The following is a 21,302-nucleotide window of genomic DNA, read 5'->3' as shown; positions in this document are numbered from 1 at the left end:
CCAGTATTCCTCAGCTCCTTACTTCACCCAGTTCCTCCTTTCAGTAAAACTATGGAGCCACGAGCAGCCTCCCAACTCACTTTCTAATTATTTCTGGTAAAAGTGGTTCTTCCATGCCACCATGGCATCACTAAGCCCAGGGAAGGCTCAGTTTTAAATCTGGTTTATCACAGAGAAACTTTAGATGGTGTTGAACAATGCCTTGAACACATAACACTCCCCATGGAGTGACATTCCCTGCTATTTAAAATTAGGATATATGCAGTGAAATGTTTCGTGTGCTGGTGCCATCCCTTTACATTTCTATCCCAAACCCCTTAGCACTGGTTGGCATCTTCCCTCTCCTGCTCCCCTCCAACACCACACAGCCTGGATTATGCTTAGGAAAACAGAGGAATGTTCTATCAGGCTCTGCCCCTGCAGGAGCAATCCCAGTGACTGCAGGCATGGGAAAGGGAGAGCAGCAGAGAGTGCAGGGAGTTTGCACCTTGCCCAGCCCTCGAGGCAGCGTGAGGCTTCTCATCTTTCTGCTTCCTTCCACTTGCACCCTGGGAGGAGGAAGGCACAAAGGAACCTTAGGAAGTGGCTCATGTTCACACACTGACCCTTAGATCAAAAAAAGCCATATAAAAACAGAGTAATTGCAATTAAATGTAACCCAAAGCTGCACCATGCAGAGGGGGTAAATTTAATCTTTGTGCTTTTGGTAAACAACAGACTCCACTCATTGACAATCTTCCCATCCACCTTCCCTTCCTGGAAAGGCAATAAACTCAGCTGTGGTTATCTAAGTGTGCTGGAAAATCCCAGTGCAGCAGGAGCTGCACCACTCTGGGCAGGAAGCAATCCCCAGGGCCCCTCTCCTTCCCCCAGGAGAAACGCTGCAAAGAACATTTTATGTCTGTAAAATGCTTGGAAAGGTTGGAAACAAATGTGTTCAAGATTTGCAAAGCTTTCACCTGGTTCCATTAGGTATAAAAGCCTGGGCTTATTACTGTAGCCTTCTAAATAAAAGCTGAAAACAAGATCATTTTTAATTGCAAGGAGCACAAAACCAAGCTCAGTGCAGTCATCTCCTTCTTAATTTCACACCTTGAAATTCAGCCCTTCTTCAAAGATAAACCTAATTATTTTCTGGGGATAAGCACTTGCAGGTTGCTGGGCAAATAATAAAAAATACTGTTATAAATGGTTAAAAACGAGGTTTAATGCAGAAAACACAGGGATTTTTCCCTCTCAGCTGATGAGCAGCACACATCATATTAGCATGGCAAACATTCATGGCAGTGATGGAGCTGGAAACCTCTGGGTTGTGCTCTAACTCCCTGAGCCTCTGCAGAAGCAAGGATTGCTGTTATCTGCTCTCCCAGAATCACTGTGGTGGGGCTGCCCCCGCCTGAACCTCTGCTCCACCAGCGTGAGTTTTATGGAAATGACTTACCTGCCTCATTGCTTGAATGAGGAGTTTGGAGGGGAAACACAGTGTGGTGCCTGCCAGGCTGCTCATCCTCTTCCTTTGCTGCTGCTGCCTTGTGAGGTCCTCTGGGAATATCCACAAATGCTGCAAGTCCCGAGGCAAAGACGCTTTGCAAAGGGTATTTACTACCCAAGTGTCCTTCCTTTGTTTTTTCATCCTTAATTACCTTATTTCCCGTGAAGTCTGCGCTCAGGTGTGCTCTGAGTGGGGCCCCGTTTGCTCCTGGGAGCCTCCTTGGAGCTGTCTCCTCCATGGGCTCTCCATTAGCTATGCCATCTACTCCATCTGCTGTTAATCCGGACAAACTGCACTTCAGGCTCAAGGACAACGTGGATCTGTACGTTTTTTGGCATTTCACTCGAGGCTGGTCAATGCACACATTGAGAGACTTGTCTAAATAATAGATGGTGTTGGGACACGGCTGGGACACCTGGAGCTGGACACGGGAGATGAATGAAGGTGGCATTTTCTCCCTCCCATCACTGCTGTGAAGACCCACGCCATCCTCTTTGATTCCAGGGTCAAAAAGCTGCTTTGGGGACTCCTCACCTAATTTTGAGCAGGACTTGGAAACCTTTGAGGGAGGTTGGTTTGCGTGGGCTGGGGGAGGCCAGCGCTTGAGGACAGCAGGGACTTTGCTGGACGTGGGGGACACGGTGTTGGGCTCTTGGCCAGCCCCAGGGCCACGGGCCGGGTCTGCAGAGCCCGCAGGAACACGCCTGGCTGTGACAGTGATGGAGGCAAAGCCTCTCTGCTGGCCTGGACGCTGCTTTGGACTGGGAGAGTCTGAGGGTGACATGGTGTTGTCTTCTGAGGATGCCTGGATCTCTAATCGGCTGGGAAGCACCAAAAATGTTCTGCTAACGGTGGCTGACCCCTGGTGAGGCAATGCCAACTCCGTGACACAAGCTCTGGGCTGGGGGAGCAGGGCCTGCATAGGCAGAGAGGGCTGGTTTCCTCTGGATTTATCCTCATCAGTCTGTGCAATGACTACTGGTGAGATCAATGTTGTGTTTTGGGAAGGCAGAGATTCCTGCAAATAAAAAGATTCCCAGTTATCACTACACTCCATTGTCCTGTGTGCAAATCATCCACCGTCTATCACAGCAGACAGTCTTGAACAAGATCTCTTGTTAACCTTCTATTCATAATAACATTTTTGTCATTTAAAAATGCACGCTCTTGAAATCAGCCCAGAACTGTCTGGGAGGCTTCAATGAAAACTTTGTCACTCTGGTGAAGGAAAAAAATATTAAATTTTAAAACCTGTATTGCATGGTATTATTTTCAGTATTTAACTCATCAGCATGGATGGGACCGGTGGGTAGTTAAAAATGGACATGGCAAAGACAGATGCCAGTTTCAGACTATAAACCCCTCTTTCATGATGATCTGCTGGAATTTAAAATGCGTTTAAGTATATTATGGATCACTGGCCTGTGACATCACATGCAACAGGGGACGTGTGGGCACCAGGGGCATGACAGCTTTACAGCCTCGCCAGCCAAAGGCATGAAAAACTCCCAAAAAATGGTACAGTTACTCACAAGGGCTCTGGGTACTATTTTAATTAATTAGTTCCCTCTTTCTTACGACTCCTTGGTGACACCTGCCAATGATGTACAAACACACACGTACAAGACTGATTGACAGTGGCCCAGAGACTGACAGTGGCTCAGATTAATTTTTGCATCCATGACAGGAAACATCCATCTTGATACATCACACCTTACTTCCCTCCAGGTGACAAAGGAGGTGTTTTTATGTTCCAGCTCTCTGATAAAGAGTAAACCTGAGTGTAAAGCCTCCTGCTGTTATTATCTACCCTGCTGGACACGTAAGTCCCATGCATTAAAGCATCTTGGCCTAATCTCGTTGCTGCTGTAAATTGCCTGATTAGATTGCTCCTGCCCTGTGCTCCCAGATCTCTTGATCCTAATAGCAAAAAAACCCCAAAAAACAACAAAACAGCCCAAAACTATTGGAACCCTGGAAGCTGAGAATTTCAGGCTTTCTGTGCTAAAAAGTAGTGACCCTTAAGGAAGCACTACATTTGACCTGAGGCCGTGGAACAGGCTTCTGAAATTGAATGACAGCACTGGGGTTGTGGGTGTGGAGTTTGAATAGGAGTGTGTGATCTCACAGCATGGAAAACTTAGAGTTTAAGTTTTCAGTATATAGTAATAAATATATAAAGCAAAATGGAGGATTTAGGGCTTGGACTAAGTTCTTCTTCTTTCACCTTCTTCTTCATGGGTTTGGGTAGTAGCTTGTAACTGGGTAGAAAAAATCCACATTGTAGACTGGGGGGGTTGGTTATGGGGCTAAAAGTAAAAATAATCTAGGTGTCATCTCATAATTGGACAATTACTGCTTAAAAGACCTTGGAAAGAGTTAGAGACAGAGCCATTTTCTATTTTGTTAGCTGGAACTCACAGCTTGTGAGACTCTAACATAGATAAGAATTAATAAACATCTGAGTCCGAACACAGAAACTGCATCTCCTGAGTATTTCATTCCAGCTCTAACAGAAGGAAAGAAGATAAAAAACCCGCAAAAAACCAAACACCACACTGAATTGTCATGCAGAATCCGAGGATTCGTTTCCTAAAGAAAGCCCATGGTGTATTTAGGTGCCATCGACTCCTGCATGTTGGGAATTCACCCCAGGCCTAGCTGAGCGTCTTTATCAACCAATAATCAATCCCAGGACTCAACAAGGGCTTCACAAAACACAATACTGTTCTCCCTCCAGGAGGACTGTGAGGGTGACAGTGCCATCACCTCCTGGTGCCATGGTCACCCTTCTCTGGGCTTGGGTGACACTGCACTGAAGCCCATGGGGAGATGATCTTCAAGGACCCTTCCAACTCAAACCATTCCATGATTCTGAGCTCCTGTGAAACCATCCCTGTGCTCCTCCTCCGTGCAGGAAAACACCACCACAAACAGTTCCTTTGTATCTCCTGGGAAGGAGCCTCTTGGGAACCCAAATGGGCAGAGGTAGATCAAGAGTTTATTAACGAGGTGAAATGCCAGATAAATTTTATCAACTCTTTAAACCAGCTGCCTGTGGTTTGGACAATTCAATAATTTCACAGCCTCGGGGAAAGCATTTTCTCCCTCCTCTGTTTCTTTCATGGTTTGTAACAACATTTGCCTCATATTTTCTTCACTTCATTGACTTCTACCTACAGGTTTAAGACCTTTGCATGCCTTCCAAAACTCTCAACTTCCCCCAGATTTCTACAGGGCACTAGAGAAGAATGTTCCTTGAGAGACTTTATTTTGGATGCATTTCTCACGCTCCAGTAGTTAATGTGACATTTATTTCTTTTGTTGAGGGCTGCACAGATGGAGACATCCTGCAAGAGTCCAAAGGCAAGTCAGAAATGCTCCTGATTAGCTACAAACTCCTGCACCAGTGTTTTAAATAATTTACTTTTCATTTTTTTCTGCTGAAAATATGTATTATTTCCTCCTCCCAATCTTTAGCAAAGAAATGGATCTTTAAGGTTTGCCCAGCTGATCCTGTGCTCCTTGGGAGCTTTCAAGCTTCACTGCACCTTGTGAAAAAAATCCACACATAGACACAAAGTAATTGTGGTGAGCTGAAAACCTCAGGCTTTATCCTGAGGACATATCAGGCAGAGTGCACTGATAGTTGGGATATTGCTTGATTTAGTCTCGTGAGGGTTTTTTTACAACTTCTTTTCCCCAACAAAACATGCAATTCTTTCCCGCTCACTAGGAACACGCAGAATCACAACACTTAACCATCATTTTATTTGGCTTTTCTGCTGTCTAAGCTAAGCTTAGCTAAACAAAACTGAGTCCAAACACACTGCTCAGCAATCAGTGATTGTTTTTTAAACCCTCCTGCATTCTGCTGACTGCTCCCCAAACAGAATTTATTTATTTTACCTTGGTAGGGCTCGATTTCCCCCACACAGCACTCTCCCACTGAAGGCCTGTGTGTGTCCTCTGACCATCAGGGCCCCAGCACTTCTGTGTCACCCCTGGGGAAAAACACAGAGAAAGGAACATTATTGTCAGTATTCTGGAGGAGATGAGTTAGAAAATGTGCTTTTAAATGAGTGCAGCAGCAGGGAGAGAGTCCTGGAAATGATCTGACTGCCCTGGGATCTGTTTCTCCCCCTCCACACAAGAGGCTCTTGAAGCACCCCAGGGATCCTATTGCAAGGATTTGGACAGTCCCACACTGTGTCCAGGGCTGATCCAAAGCCTCCCTGTCTCTGCTTTTGATTTCCATGGCTTCAGGCACAGCTATGGAGGGACTGGGGAAGCCGGGAAATGTGGATTTCAACAAACACCCCTTCTGTGCTCTGCAGAACGGGGAGAACAGCAACGAGCAGGATTTCACTGGCACAGAGTCACCTGCACAATTAAAGAGCTGCAGTGATTCCAAACCACTCCACAAATTCTGTTACATCACGACATTCCCAGTACAGAGATAACTGTTCCACCAGCACCTCAACCTCTGCTTTTGTCACAGGCTGTTTTCTGCGAGCACTGTTCTCTCTCTGCAGCTTTTTGCATGGAGCTAATTTCCATTTAACACAGTCTGGGCCATTGCACTGATGCATTACGTCTGCTGTCAACTGCTTTGCCAGAAATTACGTTACTTTCTAGTTTGTATTAAGCATCCAAAATTAATTTTCAGAAATTCTCCACTTGGACTGAAATCTCTTGACATTCCTGGCTGTTGTTTTACAGCAACATGTCACATCACTGGTAAGACCTTTTGTATTATTTTTCTTCCACCCAGGCAGGCTGCCACAGGAGAAATTTTTTTTGCTAAGTGGAGTTTCAGCTTATGTGTTACATTATATTAACAAAGGAATATAAATCAGCTCCACTTTAGAAATTGTTTATTAAACCATGCCCACCACAACAGAATTCATCTCCTTGGGCAAAGGGGAAAGAGGAGGAAGATATCAGATCTATCCCTCATGAAATCTTTAGTTCCACCACAACATTGAGAGGGTGTTTAATGAGTTTTTTATTTTAATAAGATACACTAAAATATACTTTAACACTTCCCTAGCATAACTCCAAGACGCCAATGCCACCAGGTACATCCATAGATGGCATGAAGGAGGAGGTTTGGTTTTGTCATTGAGCAAAACCACCTCCATCACTCCCATTCTGTTTCCAAAAGAAAGAGAGTCCAGAGCAAACAGCTGGACTCATTAGCCACAGTGTGATAAAAAAACAGAATCCAGAAAGCAGCCAGAGCAAAGGGCTCACTCTGTGGTTTTTGGCAAAGGAATAATGCTGGGTTCATTGAAAAATGAAAATAAATCAGTGCAAAGGCAGGGAACCTGGTCTAGCACTGGAAACTGCTGGCACTGAACACGGGCGAGATGCCCCTGGAGCCAGCTCCTCACCCTGTCAGGTGCACGGTGAGGAGGACAGGATAAAAGGACAAAACCCTCCTCTGCTGCTGGGGAGGCCTCATGGAAAGGTTATTTTCAGTGTATCAGTGCTGTGGTGAATTACATGTGGGCACCTTCATGGTGAAGAGCAGCCACGTGTGCTCTTACTTATCATTTAAAACAACTAAATAGGGAATAACCTGCAGAGAGGGGTAAAGAAGAAATTCTTGGATTGAGTACGACATTAATAGAAATTTGATAAAACCCCTATGTAATTAAAGCAACAACTTCCACTAAGTTATCAGTATTTTCCTGAAATGCTTTGCAGTAAGAACCCCTCAGTTAACTCAGATTAAGGAGGAAACTACAACAGGAGATCATCAACTTCTGAATGTCAGCAGGTGCACAAGGAGATCCAGAGGCAGGCTAGGGATAAATCAGATCCAACAGGCTCATTCTTCCATGAATTTCATTCAAATGCATTTCCAGCACCAGAGAAAGACCGAGGACTACAGGGTCAACGAAGAACAAGTTATCAAAGCCCACACTGCAGATTGCACCTAACAGGTAAATTACTCTTATCCAAGTAACCTCCCATGATTAACAATTATCTGTAGGTACAACCTTCCAACATCCCACAGATCCCTTGGAATAGGTTGGCAAATTCTTGCCTGTTTAACTTTAAAAAGTCGCTGTTTCTGGAGCAGAAGAGGCAGGAAGAATCAAGGTGAGAAGATGATGAGGAGGAAATATTTATTTTCTTTGCTAAATCATCCACAGTGAAGTTTTGCATTGCCTTTTGTACTCTATCCTGTGCAAGGACATTCTCATATTGCCATAGGAATCCTACAGCTGGAAAACGCTCAAACTTTTGGCAAGCCATTGAATGTATTTGCTGAGACAGATTAAATGGCATTGGTGGCAAAAGCACTGGCATTTATCATGGTATTATTAAATCTATCATTGGAAGCTTCACGTTTGTTATTCATGTTACGAGAACAAGAAAAAAAAAAAAAAACAAAACCAAAACCTTTAAAAAGAGCTTGAATCTGTGTTTGCAATGAAGGCACTACAGGGAGCACAAGGCTGAGATGTGTCACACACTGAGCATTCAAATCCTCTCTGCTGACAAAACACATCGCCCTGGAACCCTTCTTACACAACAAAATGCAAAGTTCACTTTTTCCCTGGTGCGAAAGCATGAAAGAAATGGCATTTCAAACCCTTTCTGTCTCTGTGGGGAGCAGGGGAAACTTCTTTCTCTCCAAGCTGAAATCCCCAGGATCGGTTTAACCTCCCCAGATCTCCCCACCACAATTCACCTCTCCGGCTTCAAAATGGGAGATGCCACGAGGAACAGACACCTCTGTCCTGCGACATCTTCACTCTTTTTATTTTTTCTCCCCTCACAAACGCTGTTTGTCGAACCGAAAGCTGCGCTCCTTGGCAAGGTCTCTGGACCTGCGGCTGAAGCCCAGGGCTCTCCTCATTGCGGAGAGCAGCTGGAACTGATTCCGTGTCTGGAGCCCTGGATCCTGCCTGGGGCCAGCTGGCAGCCTCAGACAAGGCTTCGGAGAAGATGTGTTGTGATTCAGCTGCTGAAGCCCAGCTCCACGGCAGAGGTGAGGGTGCTGCTGAGGAATCACGGCCCCGGAATGTTTGGCAGGCCCAGGGCAGCCCCACACGGAGCCAGCTCAGGCTTTGTGCAAAACTTGGGACTATTTCCGTGGTAAAAAACCATGGAAAATGCTGTTTTTTCAGGGAGGCATGTCTTTGCCAGGCTGGGGGACACTGATGACAAACCAGCCGTGAGAAGGACATGGAGGGACTGGAGCGTGGTCAGGAAGGGAATGGAGCTGGGGAAAGGGCTGGAGATTCCTGAGGGAGCTGGGAAGGGTCTGGAGGATTCCTGAGGGAGCCGGGAAGGGGCTGGAGGATTCCTGAGGGAGCCGGGAAGGGGCTGGAGGATTCCTGAGGGAGCTGGGAAGGGGCTGGAGGATTCCTGAGGGAGCCGGGAAGGGGCTGGAGGATTCCTGAGGGAGCCGGGAAGGGGCTGGAGGATTCCTGAGGGAGCTGGGAAGGGGCTGGAGGATTCCTGAGGGAGCTGGGAAGGGGCTGGAGGATTCCTGAGGGAGCTGGGAAGGGGCTGGAGGATTCCTGAGGGAGCTGGGAAGGGGCTGGAGGATTCCTGAGGGAGCTGGGAAGGGGCTGGAGGATTCCTGAGGGAGCTGGGAAGGGCCTCAGCCTGGAGCAAAGGAGGCTCAGGGGGACCTTGTGGCTCTGCACAGCTCCTGACAGGAGGGGACAGCCGGGGGGGTCGGGCTCTGCTCCCAGGAACAGGGACAGGAGCAGAGGGAACGGCCTCAGGCTGGGCCAGGGGAGGGGCAGGGTGGATATTTGGGAAAATTCCTTCACCAAAAGAGTTTTCAAGAATTGGAGCAGGCTGTCTGGGGAAGCAGCAGTATCATTCCCACTAGAAGCGTTCAGAAATCTCGTGGATGTGGCACTTGGGGACGTGGGTTAGGGGTGACCTTGGCAGGGCAGAGGGAATGTTTGGACTTGATCTTAGAGGGCTTTTCCAAATTCAGCCATTCTATGACTGACACCCAGAGTGACACCAGGCAGAGCTGGAATGACTTCAGACCACTGGCCCTGGCCTCATCCCCAGTTTTTGTCAGGAAAGTTGGATATTTTAGTCACTTACTGTTCCCATGCTGACAAATCTCAAATGTGTGTCAGCACTTCTGGTCGCCCTTGTCCTGCTCCAAGCCCTGCTTGCTCTGCACTGCCCACATCCCCTGTCCCCTCTGGGCCACCAGCATCACCTCACAGTGAACTCCTCTGGAGCCCCCAGGAACCTCCAGTGCTTCCCTGGAAACACCATCAACAGCACTGCAGGACACTCACACTGCTATGGAAAGAGGAAAATTTCTCCACTTTACAAAAAAAATTGCCTTTTTTGTTGATCTTAGATCAACATCCGTGAGACTGGTGAGGGGAGCTGGGCTCCCACCCATGCCCATGGTAGCAGGATCCCTACAGCACTCAAAAATTCCCAAAATTTCCTCAAATTCCCCACTTAGCACCTGGGAGCTAAAGGACAGGGATGGCTTAGCTGCAGGTTCGGGTAGCAGAGCAATCACTCTGCTAACACAGTGTCTCACTTAAACATTTTTTTAAGACTTTTTCTTCCTTCTGTGTATTATTCCTACTGGAGGAAGTAATTTATACTCGACTCTGTTTAAACCATTAGAACTGTTTCAATTTCCTTGTGGTTTTTTTAAATTCAAATACCTGCAGGAGCCTCGAGGAAAAAGAAGTGTCATCATTAAAGATTCCTGCTCAGTAAGGGCTGGGAGAGATCATCGTTTGCTCCTTCAGATCTGAGGTGAGTCATCCAAAAAAACCATCCGGACGTGACGGATACATCGGAGATGAAAGCCAAGCTGGAACGAACACCGGAACCAAACCCATGTCTTCTGGTCTTCTTCATGTGTCATAAAGAAAGGATAGCATAAAACTGCAGAGCCTGCTGTCACCTAAAATAAAGCTGAGCAGCAGAGCTAAAGTTCACATTCCCGGTATGAAAAGTAGAGACGTGAATGCTGAAAATTCCACCTTTCATCTGAGTCCTTGCTGATGTCAAATTGATTTAAAGGGAATTTACCAAAAAATGTCGTGTTTAGTTGCCAGTGGAGAGAGTGCTGCATCTCCAGAAAGCCTTGGCACAGCTACGTGGAATGGTTTGGGTTGGGAGGGACCCTTGGATCATGGGCAGGGACACCTTCCACTATCCCAGGGTGCTCCAAGCCGTGTCCAGCCTGGCCTTGGACACTTCCAGGAATCAGGGGCAGCCACAGCTTCTCTTATTGTCCTTCATGGACATCCTCCTGAGCCTCCAGAAGTGATGTTAAATTCAAGGAAGAGGGGAGGGGTTACACTGATGATCTCTGCAGCATTTGGCATTTAGCAACTTTGACGTAAGGCCAGGCAGGAATTTTCACCCGGATGCTTAAGGAGAACGGGGTGCCATCCTGGAGCTCAAACACACCTAAAACCCACATGGGACGTGCTCAGCAAGAGAAGGTGACAGAGGGACAGTCCCTCAGTCCTCTTAGAGCACTTTGCTGAACTTACAAAAGTCACCTGCACATCCTGACAACAGGGGTCAAACAGCAATGCGGGCTCAAAGCAGGGGAAAGCAGCTCCAGCTCTTTCCTTGAAACCTTTCTCATCATGAAAAAAAGCCAAACCAACACAAACAAGCTCTTTGCCACAAAAGAAAGCACTTCAACACAGTGGCACGAAATGATGGTGTTTTAAGGCAGCTTTGTGGGGAAGGCTTTCAAATCAGAGCGAGCCTAACAGCCTGAAATCATTTCAGCCTGAACAGGATTCATTGTGTAAACAAAATAGAAAAGTTTGTTTTGTTGTCTTTTTTTTTTAAGATGTCAGCACTGATTTTCTTCTGTGACAAGTGAGATTGGATAAGTGAATTATCTCTCCCTGCTTGCACACCTTGGAGCTGTGCTGGCTGCCTGCAGAGATGATTACAGGACACACCATGGAAGGGACAAATGAGTCCTGGTCTGCTATCAAAAAGCCACAAGTCATAAATGTCTCATTATCCGTGCCATTAGAAGCAAGGTGCTCATCAGGGGGCTAGAAAGAGCACAGGAATTAGATGTTCAGAGCCGTGTGTAAGTGGAAAAAAAAAGGTGTTTTTATTATGCATTGTTGTTATTCTTTATCTCCAATTAATAATATAAAGAGAGGGATCACCCCCAGCACATGCATCACACAGAAAAAATTAAGAACATTCTTCACTTTCTCCCTTTTCCCATTTTCGTCCAAGTTTTCTTTCTTTTTTCCTTTTTTTTTTTTTTTTTATTTCAGTGATGTTGGGCAATCCAATATAATCCATACTTCTCACCATGATTCTGGGACACAGATACGTTTCTATAGTTTGGACACATTTTTCTAAGAGGATTTGGCAAAGCAGTGAGAGATTGTGCATGAACAACAACAACAAAAAACCCCAAATTCTCCTCTGAGAAAAGGAATCCTCTTTAGGAAATCCCAGGAAATTCTGATTCCTGTATGAGGGGCCCTTTGCTCACACCAAGGGAGGTGACACCTTTGGTTTAGTGCCGAAGTTCCTGTTTGGTGACCATTTTATTCTTTTGGGAAACTGCTGATATTTCTTTAACCAAACCCTTTGGTTTGGGACCATGTGGGAACAGGAAGATCCGTGGGAATCAGCTGGAGGTGAGAGGATGAAAGGCTCTGGAAGTGTCACTGGTCTGGCATGGGAAGCAAGAGAGGGGGAAAAACCAAAACCAAGGCATTCACTGGAGGCTATTTTATGTAAGAAATGTGTAGCACTGAATTTTGGTTAGATCAACCTGAATAAATATATTCAATATTTCAGTATGAATATTGGATGTCCCAGAAGTTTGTACAGAAAATAACCAGGAGGCAGAGAGAAAGAAAGGAGGCGAGTCCAGACAACATCAGCACCTGAATTTATCTAATTTTAGGGAATTCTGAAGACAATTCCTGGTAAAGAGCCTTGCACTGAGACTCTTTAGTACCTATGGTCATATTATTTGGTTTATTGATCATTGAGCACCCAATATCCTCTCAAAATAAAGACGTAATTAACAGAAACATTCCATAAAGAGCTGATGGAAGGTTTCCTTCACCCCTCTCAGAGTCACCTTCCCAACCTGGCATTAAAACAACCCCATTTAAGAGACCACATCCATTTCTGGAAGTCCAGGAATGCTTGAGACAGCCAGAAAATCCTTAAGTGACTGTAAACATGACAGATACAATGCATAAGCAAACAAAGGCAAAGCAGCCAAAAATTTCTATTTATGAAGAGTGATTTTAGTGTTATTATGAGTATTTATGTAAAGGTCATAACATGCATAGAATTTGATGGCACAAATGGATTCTGTAAATAAAAATTCCTCCCGTGTTGCTCAGAACTGGTAGCAATTACAAAATGTACACATTTGCCCAGAGCTGCTTGTGCATAATAACAGCTCGAGGTTTCTGTGTGGCCTCCCAATTCAATATTTCTTATATTTACCTGCTTTTGAAAGAGAAGGAACTCAGGGAGGACAAGTGCACTGCCTGTTATGCATTTCATGACTCAATATATATCCTGCTGCAGGGATTTTTTTGAGCTGCCTTGGCTTAACAATGGTATTTATTGATTTTATTCTTTTTCCTTTTAATAGTTTTAATGCAGCGGTGACTCCAGGAAATGATGTGTGCCGTGGGTACAGATGTTTTTGTGGAGGTACCAAAGGGGTGATTCCAGCCCACATCTCCATCACTCCCATTTTGTTTCCAGAACAAAGAAATGGGATGCTCAGGAGCCAAATTTGACACTGAACGATTTGTACAACAAAACAAAACTTGCTGGAGCTCCAGCCATGCCAGATTGAATACAGACTTTTCATGTTACTTTTGTACAATAGAAGCATTCATTTTTTTGTGTAATACTTGGGATTATTCTTTCTTTCTGGGAAGTCTTTCACATTAACTGCTGTGATTACAGCCATCACGAACTGCTTGATAATAGGGGATGCAGGAGGCTAAAACCAAGATAAAAAAAAATCAGCTTTCACAGGATGAAAACACAGTAGCCAAGATTTAAATAACTATGAGGCCTCAAAAGTTCATTTTATAAGTTGCTGGTGTGATCACAAATAGTTTTGTTTTGCATAATTTAAGAATATTTTGCAGCTCCCTCTAATTTATTTCAGTTGCCATGGACTTTCCCCTATTCTAAATCCAACAGCTGAAGTTTGCAGTTATTCTACCACATAAAACTTTTTGGTTGGTGAGTTATTACCTGAATTTTCCTCTGGAAGGGAAGGCAGAAAACCAAATCTCTATTTACTATACACCTGTGCTTTGCTCAATCTTGAAATTATCCTTTTGGGATTCCACTGCAACAGGCAGAGAAACACAGATAGAGATTAAATAATAGATTTAAACCAAAAATGTTGTCATATGACCATAAGGCAGGGCATGGGGGCTGTGTTTTATCACCAGATTCAGCAGAAGACAACTGGCCATTGCCTTTTTTCTTTTATTTTTTAATCACTCAGGCTTTCAGCTCTGAAATGGTGCAGAAAAGTCTGGAATCGAGGATCAAATGTGAAAGCCCTCAAACCCGTAACTCCTGGCAGCTTTTTGGGATGAGATGTGGAGTTCTCTCTTTCTCTCCAGCTTTCTTCTGGCTGTGGATGTCACCTGGATGGGAAGGAGCAGGAGCAGGAGCAGGAGCAGGGCTGGGGCTCTCAGCTCCAGCCCAGGCAGCCCTGGCTGCTTTTCCAAGGAATCAGCTGCTGCCTAGCAACCACCCAAACCTGGTGGTTGTTTGTGCATTCCAGTTCTTGTGCAAAACTCAGCTCAGATCCCAAATTACTGCATTCGACAATAATTGCATTCAACATCAGAGCTGCAACAGATGGATAAGAAAGAGCATTTTCCTTTAATTCCTCCTTCTCCAAGGTTGTGTTTGTAAAATACACACACACATCCCCCAATAAATTCAATGCCAGGCCAATCAGAAAAACATTTCAATATGTGAATGGTTATTTTTCATAATAGCTGTCCTTTAAGAGCTACTTCCATGAATAAAGTCATTCATATACCTTTACATTTAAATGATGATGTCACTAAGAGTGATATAGGAACAAATTTAAAGGGCCGCGTTCTCTTGGGCACGACACAAATTTCCCTGCAAAAAGGTTGTCCCTGTGGTTTAGAAGTCTTGATTTTTTTCCTAATTATTATTTACTGCATGTGAAACAAGGAAAAAAAACCCAAAACCAAACAATAAAAAACCCAGCAACCTTTTTGCACTGTGCCCTCTACTTGGATCACATTTTTAACCTGATGTCCAAAAGGAATTTGATTTATGCCCTATCCTTCTTTATGACCAACCTGGGCCTTTTGAGGTTGTGGCTTTTTTCAAGCAACTTGCCAGAGGGGTCGATAGCTGATATCCCAACAAGCTGACCACAAAAATCAATGGATCTGTGGGAATGAGAGGCTGCCACAGACAAAGTTCACCAGGTCATCCCTGTTTGATCTCTGGACACATCTCCCAGTCAGGCAGGACACATCCCTTGTGGTGGGAGCAGGGAGGAGGCACAGGGGGCAGATGGAAGAGGGGAAGGAGACATGGGGACGAGTGAGGAACAATATTTGGGTCTGGGCTCGTGGTCTCTGTCAGCTCTCATGGAATGGCCTCTTGCTTGTCAGCCTGGATTTTCCATTTCACATTCTTGTTCTCATTCTCTAACAAATACGGAAATGTCATGGTAAGATTATGGAAATTGAGGGGTGCGGATGATGCCTTGGGAAGGCTGACCTGGAACAGAGACTGAACAGAGATAAAGTAAATATTTCTTAAAATGCCTTTAAGGATAAACCTTAGGCAGGACAAGATCCTGGCCAGGGCTGCACCCAAGGTGAACTCAAAATGGTCACAAAATGGACAAACACTCATGAGGTCTCACACTTTGATAAGTTTTGGCCCATTTGCACATTGGGGTTTAATTGCCCAATTACAGCTCCAGGCTGTGAGGTCCCATCCTTTTTGTTCCTCCCTCCAGCCACCCTTGTTTGTGCTTTTGGGCTGAAAGTTGTCCTTGGTGTGCAGCAGGAGAAGGATTTGTTTTGTGTCCCTGCTGTGTGCAGAGCTGAGTGACCCTGAGTGTGAGCTCAGACCTGCACCCTGGGCAGCACAGAGTCTGGAATACAGGGAAGAGAAAACTGAAGGCATCACAGAGAAACTCTAATAATGCCACAGCTGCTTGGCCCTGGCCGTGGGGTACCTTAGACATAACCACGAGCAACATCTGTCCTGTTTGAAGTCACAGAGCAAAGCACTGCTGGAGCAGTCACCCTCCTGAATGTGACAGACTCAGCACCAGATTCCCAGATTTTACTGCAGAGAGTGTTTGGAATAACGCCATGTGAAGGGAAAACTGAGCAGCTCAGAACAACCAAATGCTGAAACAATTCTCTCTCCAAGGCAAATGAGGTGGCTGGGGACGGATGCCACCAGCACCACTTTGTTTGTCCTGCAGTTGTTCCTTTCCACGACGATCTCTGATCCAGAGCCAATGCACAAACCATTAAATAACTCAGCTGCTCTCTTCCCCCAGCCAAATCCCAGCTCTTCCACATCCAGCCTTCCCACTGGGTGCTTTGGGATGGGAATTGATCCCAGATGTCTCTTCAGGGCCACCAGTTCCAGGACACAGAGTTTGCTGAATGAGCTTTCAGAAACCTCTTTGGTCACTGTTGATATTCCCTCTTCCTTCAGCTGCCTTCAGACCCTGGGAATGACCTGCAGGACGTGGCTGAGCCTTTTCAGGCTCAACACGGGGCACTGTGAGCTCCCAGCCCTGGGCAGCAAAGCTCAGGTGGAATGTTCAGGTCTTTTGGGAAAGCTGCAGCTGGAAATGTGGATGTGAAACTGTACAGCCAATCCAAAGGGCTGCAGCCCTTGGGCAAACTGAGTGCACCCTTTCTCCTCCTTTCTGGACCTTATCTCCTTTCATCCCGATTTTCCTGAACCAATAGGCTCAGGTAGATGTCTCTATTGGATTAGTTCCAGCTACTTTGGTTAATTTGCAATTTTAGTTTGATGGGGTTTTGGTTTGTGTGGGGTTTTTTTTAAGGATGAGATGTGTTTTTGCCTGGTGTTGTTTTGTTTTTTTTTTTTTTTTTTGTTTTGTTTTTTTTTTTTTGTTTTTTTTGTTTTGTTTTTTTTTTTTTTGGTTTGTAATGGACCTTTTTTTCACATCCACTCCAAAAAGGTACCTTGGTGGCTCTCATATCCAAAGGGAAAATGGAGAAAAGCCTGGTCTTTGCTAGGACAAGTCAAAATGTGTGCTGGGAGCACTCCAGCAGCTGTCCCCTCCTGAGGAGGAAAACAGGCCAGCTTTATTTCAAACCCTGCACCGTGGTTTGCATCCAGTGATGCTGAATTTTCTCTCCCCAAACACATCCATGCAATCTGGATGGTGGGAATGCTAAACAGATGTGGACACACAGGGACTGGATGTAGAGAGCACTGCATTATTCAAGGGAGTTGAGGCAAAAAGGCCAATATTTACAGCAGGAGTATTTACTGTAAATTAAATCCAACCAACAGCAGCCAACTGGAGAGACAAACACTGCAGGGATACCTGCAAGGGCAATGGGTTAAAGTTTTGTCCTCTTTAAACAAAATAAAACCCAGGCTTTTAAAAATTTTCTCCTTTTAAAGAGCAAAAAAAATCAAAGTAAACTCAGAAGTACATGCACTTTTTGGTGTTTAGTGGGATAAAGGTCATCTACGATGTAAAAAATAAAAAAATCCCCAAAATTTCAGCAAGTCACTCATTATTTTAAATAAAAAGGCAAAATTATTTCTCACAATCTAAAATGAAAGCACGATTTTGGAGGATGTGTCTGGTCTATGTCATATTGATTTAAAACCATCTTATGACTAAATGTAGCACTGCCTTAGTTAGAAGAATGTGGGGATTAACACCTTGGCCAGAAATTTAATGCTGATAGATGTATAAATGTAGATTTATATACTTCATTCAACAGTTAAGGAAAGTTTATGAACTCAAAATTAGGCGGATTTCTCTAATTTATAACAGTCTTTTTATATTTAAATAAAATACTGAAATGAGCACAAGATGTTTCTGTACCTTGGGTGTACATTGGTGTTTCTGGCTGTGTAGTGTGAAAATATTAGGATTTTCCCAGGATTTCCAAGGTTGAGAGTGTGGGGGTTTTATTGGGTTTTGGGGGGTTTTGGTGGTTTTTGTGGATTTTTGTCCCCAAGAGAGCAGTTGCAGTTTGCAAGTTCCCTGTTGAGAGAGCAGTTCCCTGTTGCCTTTTAAAAAGCAGTAGCTAAATCAAGGTGTTATTGATTTCCCTGCAAATGGACAACTAAAAGTTCCCCCAGCTCCAAACCTCATTCTTCCCAACCCTCTCCTTTCCTAACAAAGCCTCCAGGTCTTGGTTATCCACTGGCAGAGCTGGATTAAGAGCTGGTAAATGCTCAACCCAAATTATTACAACTTCACTCTCAGATTCCTGAAAAAAACTTCTCCTTTTGGGACACAACTCCAAGGCTAGGTCAAGATTATGACAGAAAGAAGCAGGGAAAGGAGCTTATATAGGGTGAAGTAATGCTGTAATAAAATCCAATATTTCCCTGAAGGAGGAGTTTGCAATCCCTGCACCTACAGCAGGTTATGATAACAGCCTCTGCTTTGTGGGGAGAAATAAACAGCTTTATGTTGCTGACCTCCAGCACACACAGCCATGAAATCAGAGTGCAATTGGAGTTATTTGCTGCTTTTTAGATATTCACTTCTCCTGCCTGCTGCTGAAAAGGCCTGGCTGAAGGCAGTTTATACTAGATTAGGCTTCCAACACCTTCATGCATTATAGACTCCAAAGACATTTTCTCCCCCTGCTCTCAGAAGGTGAAAGTGTTGAGTCATTTCTTTTAAAGACCTGATGGAAGGTACTGCTCATTAAATGAAAGAGCTGCTGCTCCAGGCCGGGCTCAGGGATGTTCTGTGTCCCTGCTCCAGGCCGGGCTCAGGGATGCTGCTCCAGGCCGGGCTCAGGGCTGCTCTCCCAGGCCGGGTTCAGGGATGTTCTGTGTCCAGGTCGGGCTCAGGGATGCTGCTCCAGGCCGGGCTCAGGGATGTTCTGTGTCCCTGCTCCAGGCCGGGCTCAGGGATGCTCTCCCAGGCCGGGCTCAGGGCTGCTCTCCCAGGCTGGGCTCAGGGATGCTGCTCCAGGCTGGGCTCAGGGATGCTGCTCCAGGCTGGGCTCAGGGATGCTCTCCCAGGCTGGGCTCAGGGATGCTGCTCCAGGCTGGGCTCAGGGATGCTCCTCCAGGCCGGGCTCAGGGATGCTCCTCCAGGCCGGGCTCAGGGATGCTGCTTCAGGCTGGGCTCAGGGATGCTCTCCCAGGCCGGGCTCAGGGATGTTCTGTGTCCAGCTGCAGCTTCCACATCCCCTCAAGGCTGAGCTCCTGGCTTCCCTCTGCTGCTCTGCTCACCCTTCCCTGGTTTATCTGAGCCAGGCCCCAGCATCTTCTCCCAGATCCTGCCGGGGATTACCAGGAGCTCATCCACGCAGCCCCGTGCCAGCAATAATCAGGGTTTCAAAGGCGAGCGCCTGCTGGGAAGGGATTGTCATCTGTGGAGCCAGTCCCTTTAATGGAGAAACAGCCCCCCTGCTACAGGAGAGGATAATTTGGCAGTGGCAGTCCCAGTGGCTCAGAGACATAAAATCCAGCCTCATCAATGTGTAAGATTAGAAGTAATTAGCCCCTCTATGGTAAAGTCATCGCTTAGGAACTCGGCGCGTCTGGGGACTCGTGTAACGATGCCTCAGGGACAACTGAGATGGGACCTTTGACTCGAGCGATTTGGAGGGGGCTGAGACCTCATTAAATCTGCCAAGATGCTGTAACTGCATTAAAAGGGATTTTTAAATATGAGGCATATTCCCTTTCACTAAACAAACTAGGTGTATTCCACCCTGGAACAGGGAGGGAATTAATCAAAGGACAGTGAGCCAACAGCTGCTGTGCGGCTGCCAAAGAGAAGATGATACAGGATTATACAGAATTGAAGAACATTTCAGAAGAATTGAGGGATATTTACAAGAATTGAAGAATATTTAACAGGTTTCTTTGAAGGATCAGGTTTTATTCAGCTGTGGTGAAAACCAAGCACATAACCCTCTTTGTAAATCCAAGAGAATGTGGGGTTTTTAAAAAATGTTTCTTCAAATGTTTAACTTATCATAAACACTGATTCCCTTACATAAATAAAAGCTAATTTTCTTGTAAAATGATATATAATTTACTTTTTCACTCATTAAAAGGCCTAATGTGCTGCTTTTCAAAGAGGGGTACACACAGCTAATGTATTTCTGCTACTGAGCTCCACACAGCACTTCCCATCTTCCTTTTCCTTAAAAAGGTTTGGCACTTTGTACTGCAGAAAGGAAAAATTTTAAGTTCTCTTCTCAGCTATGATTGCCTCATTTATATGATCTATCTTCTCCCAAGGATAAAAAAATTCACTGTATGATATTAATATTTTTCTAGCATCACTCAGCCCTCTGCCTTTTGTCAGTGCAGAGCTGGATCCTCAAAGCCTGGAAGGGGAGTGGAAAAGTATTTTAAGGGCATGAACCCAGAGTGGGACAGCAGAAACATCCTGATGGCAAAGAGAAAAGAGCACTGGGATGACACGGGGAAGTTTAGACACTTCATCATTCTGCTCAAAAAGGATTAATTAAAACAGCACCAAACTCATGGGTAGGCAGGCCAATACTGAAAGAAATCACCCCTTAGCCAAAAATACCAATATTATTTTTCTGAAGTCTTAAAAGCAATTTGATCTTTGCATTTATGATGGTGGTAGGACTGTAGTTACTACTTTTACAAAAGAAACATCTTCAGGCATTCCTGAGTGAATTCAGGGTTATTTATACTGAAATTATCCATTGTTATTATACTGAAATTATTTTATACTGAAATTATCCATTGTTATTATACTGAAATTATTTTATACTGACATTATCCATTGTTATTATACTGAAATTATTTTATACTGCAATTACTCATTGTTTTTTATACTGAAAGTATCCATTGTTTGGGCTGCCTATAAACCTGTGAACTCAGTAATCTTTATTTGAGCCAGACTTGGTGAACAAACCTCTAAATGCATTATCTCACAGAACACATGGACAGCCTGTGGGAGGACTAAAGCATGTTATTAGCATGACCCAAAAATGATTCACCCAACAAACATCATCCCTTAAAAGCAGCCCCCCAGATAAAGAGGTCACCCTGTCACCTCCCTGGGGATGTGGTTCTGAGTTAATCACAGAGGTTTGGATCATGGAATGGTTTGGTTGGAAGGGATTCCACACCTTCCCCTGCTCAGGCTGCTCCAGCCTGGCCTTGGGCACTGCCAGGGCTGCAGGGGCAGCCACAGCTGCTCTGGGCTGCACTGAGAGCCTCAAACACTGCTGGGTTCTGGAAATCAATCCCTCCTCATGATCACAGCTAAATGGATTTTGCTCTCCTTAAAGACAGCACGCACATGGAAGGTTTCTCCTCTGCCCCACTGGGCAGACCCAGCTGCCATTCCTGGGCATGTCCATCCCTGAGTGCTGCAGCTCCAGCAGCCCCTGTGTGGAAAAGCTCTTTCTTTACAAGAACAGAACATTTAAGCCGTGCCTGTGTTTTCAGTAGAGAGGCTTGATGAGCTTGATGGTTCCTCAATCACCACGAGAAAAATCAACAGCAATCAAAGTGCTCTGGTATTTCAAACCTTCGAATGACCTTTCAAGAG

General features: G+C 45.1%; 1 protein-coding gene across 1 annotated transcript in view; it reads right to left on the bottom strand.

Annotated features, from left to right (window-relative positions):
* Positions 1 to 21,302, bottom strand: part of C9H10orf90 (chromosome 9 C10orf90 homolog) — a 60,855-nt gene that overhangs the window by 26,572 nt on the left and 12,981 nt on the right. The window contains exons 2-3 of the mRNA XM_063405104.1: positions 5,402 to 5,496; positions 1,442 to 2,510 (exon numbers count right to left, since the gene is read on the bottom strand). Of these exons, the coding sequence (XP_063261174.1) occupies positions 1,442 to 2,510; positions 5,402 to 5,496 (1,164 nt within the window). The remainder of the gene's footprint in view (positions 1 to 1,441; positions 2,511 to 5,401; positions 5,497 to 21,302) is intronic.

Source organism: Prinia subflava, chromosome 9 (assembly GCF_021018805.1).
Source record: "Prinia subflava isolate CZ2003 ecotype Zambia chromosome 9, Cam_Psub_1.2, whole genome shotgun sequence".
Classification (NCBI taxonomy): Eukaryota; Metazoa; Chordata; class Aves; order Passeriformes; family Cisticolidae; genus Prinia; species Prinia subflava.
Note: the sequence above shows the minus strand (reverse complement) of the source record. Positions and strands in the feature narration are given on the sequence as shown.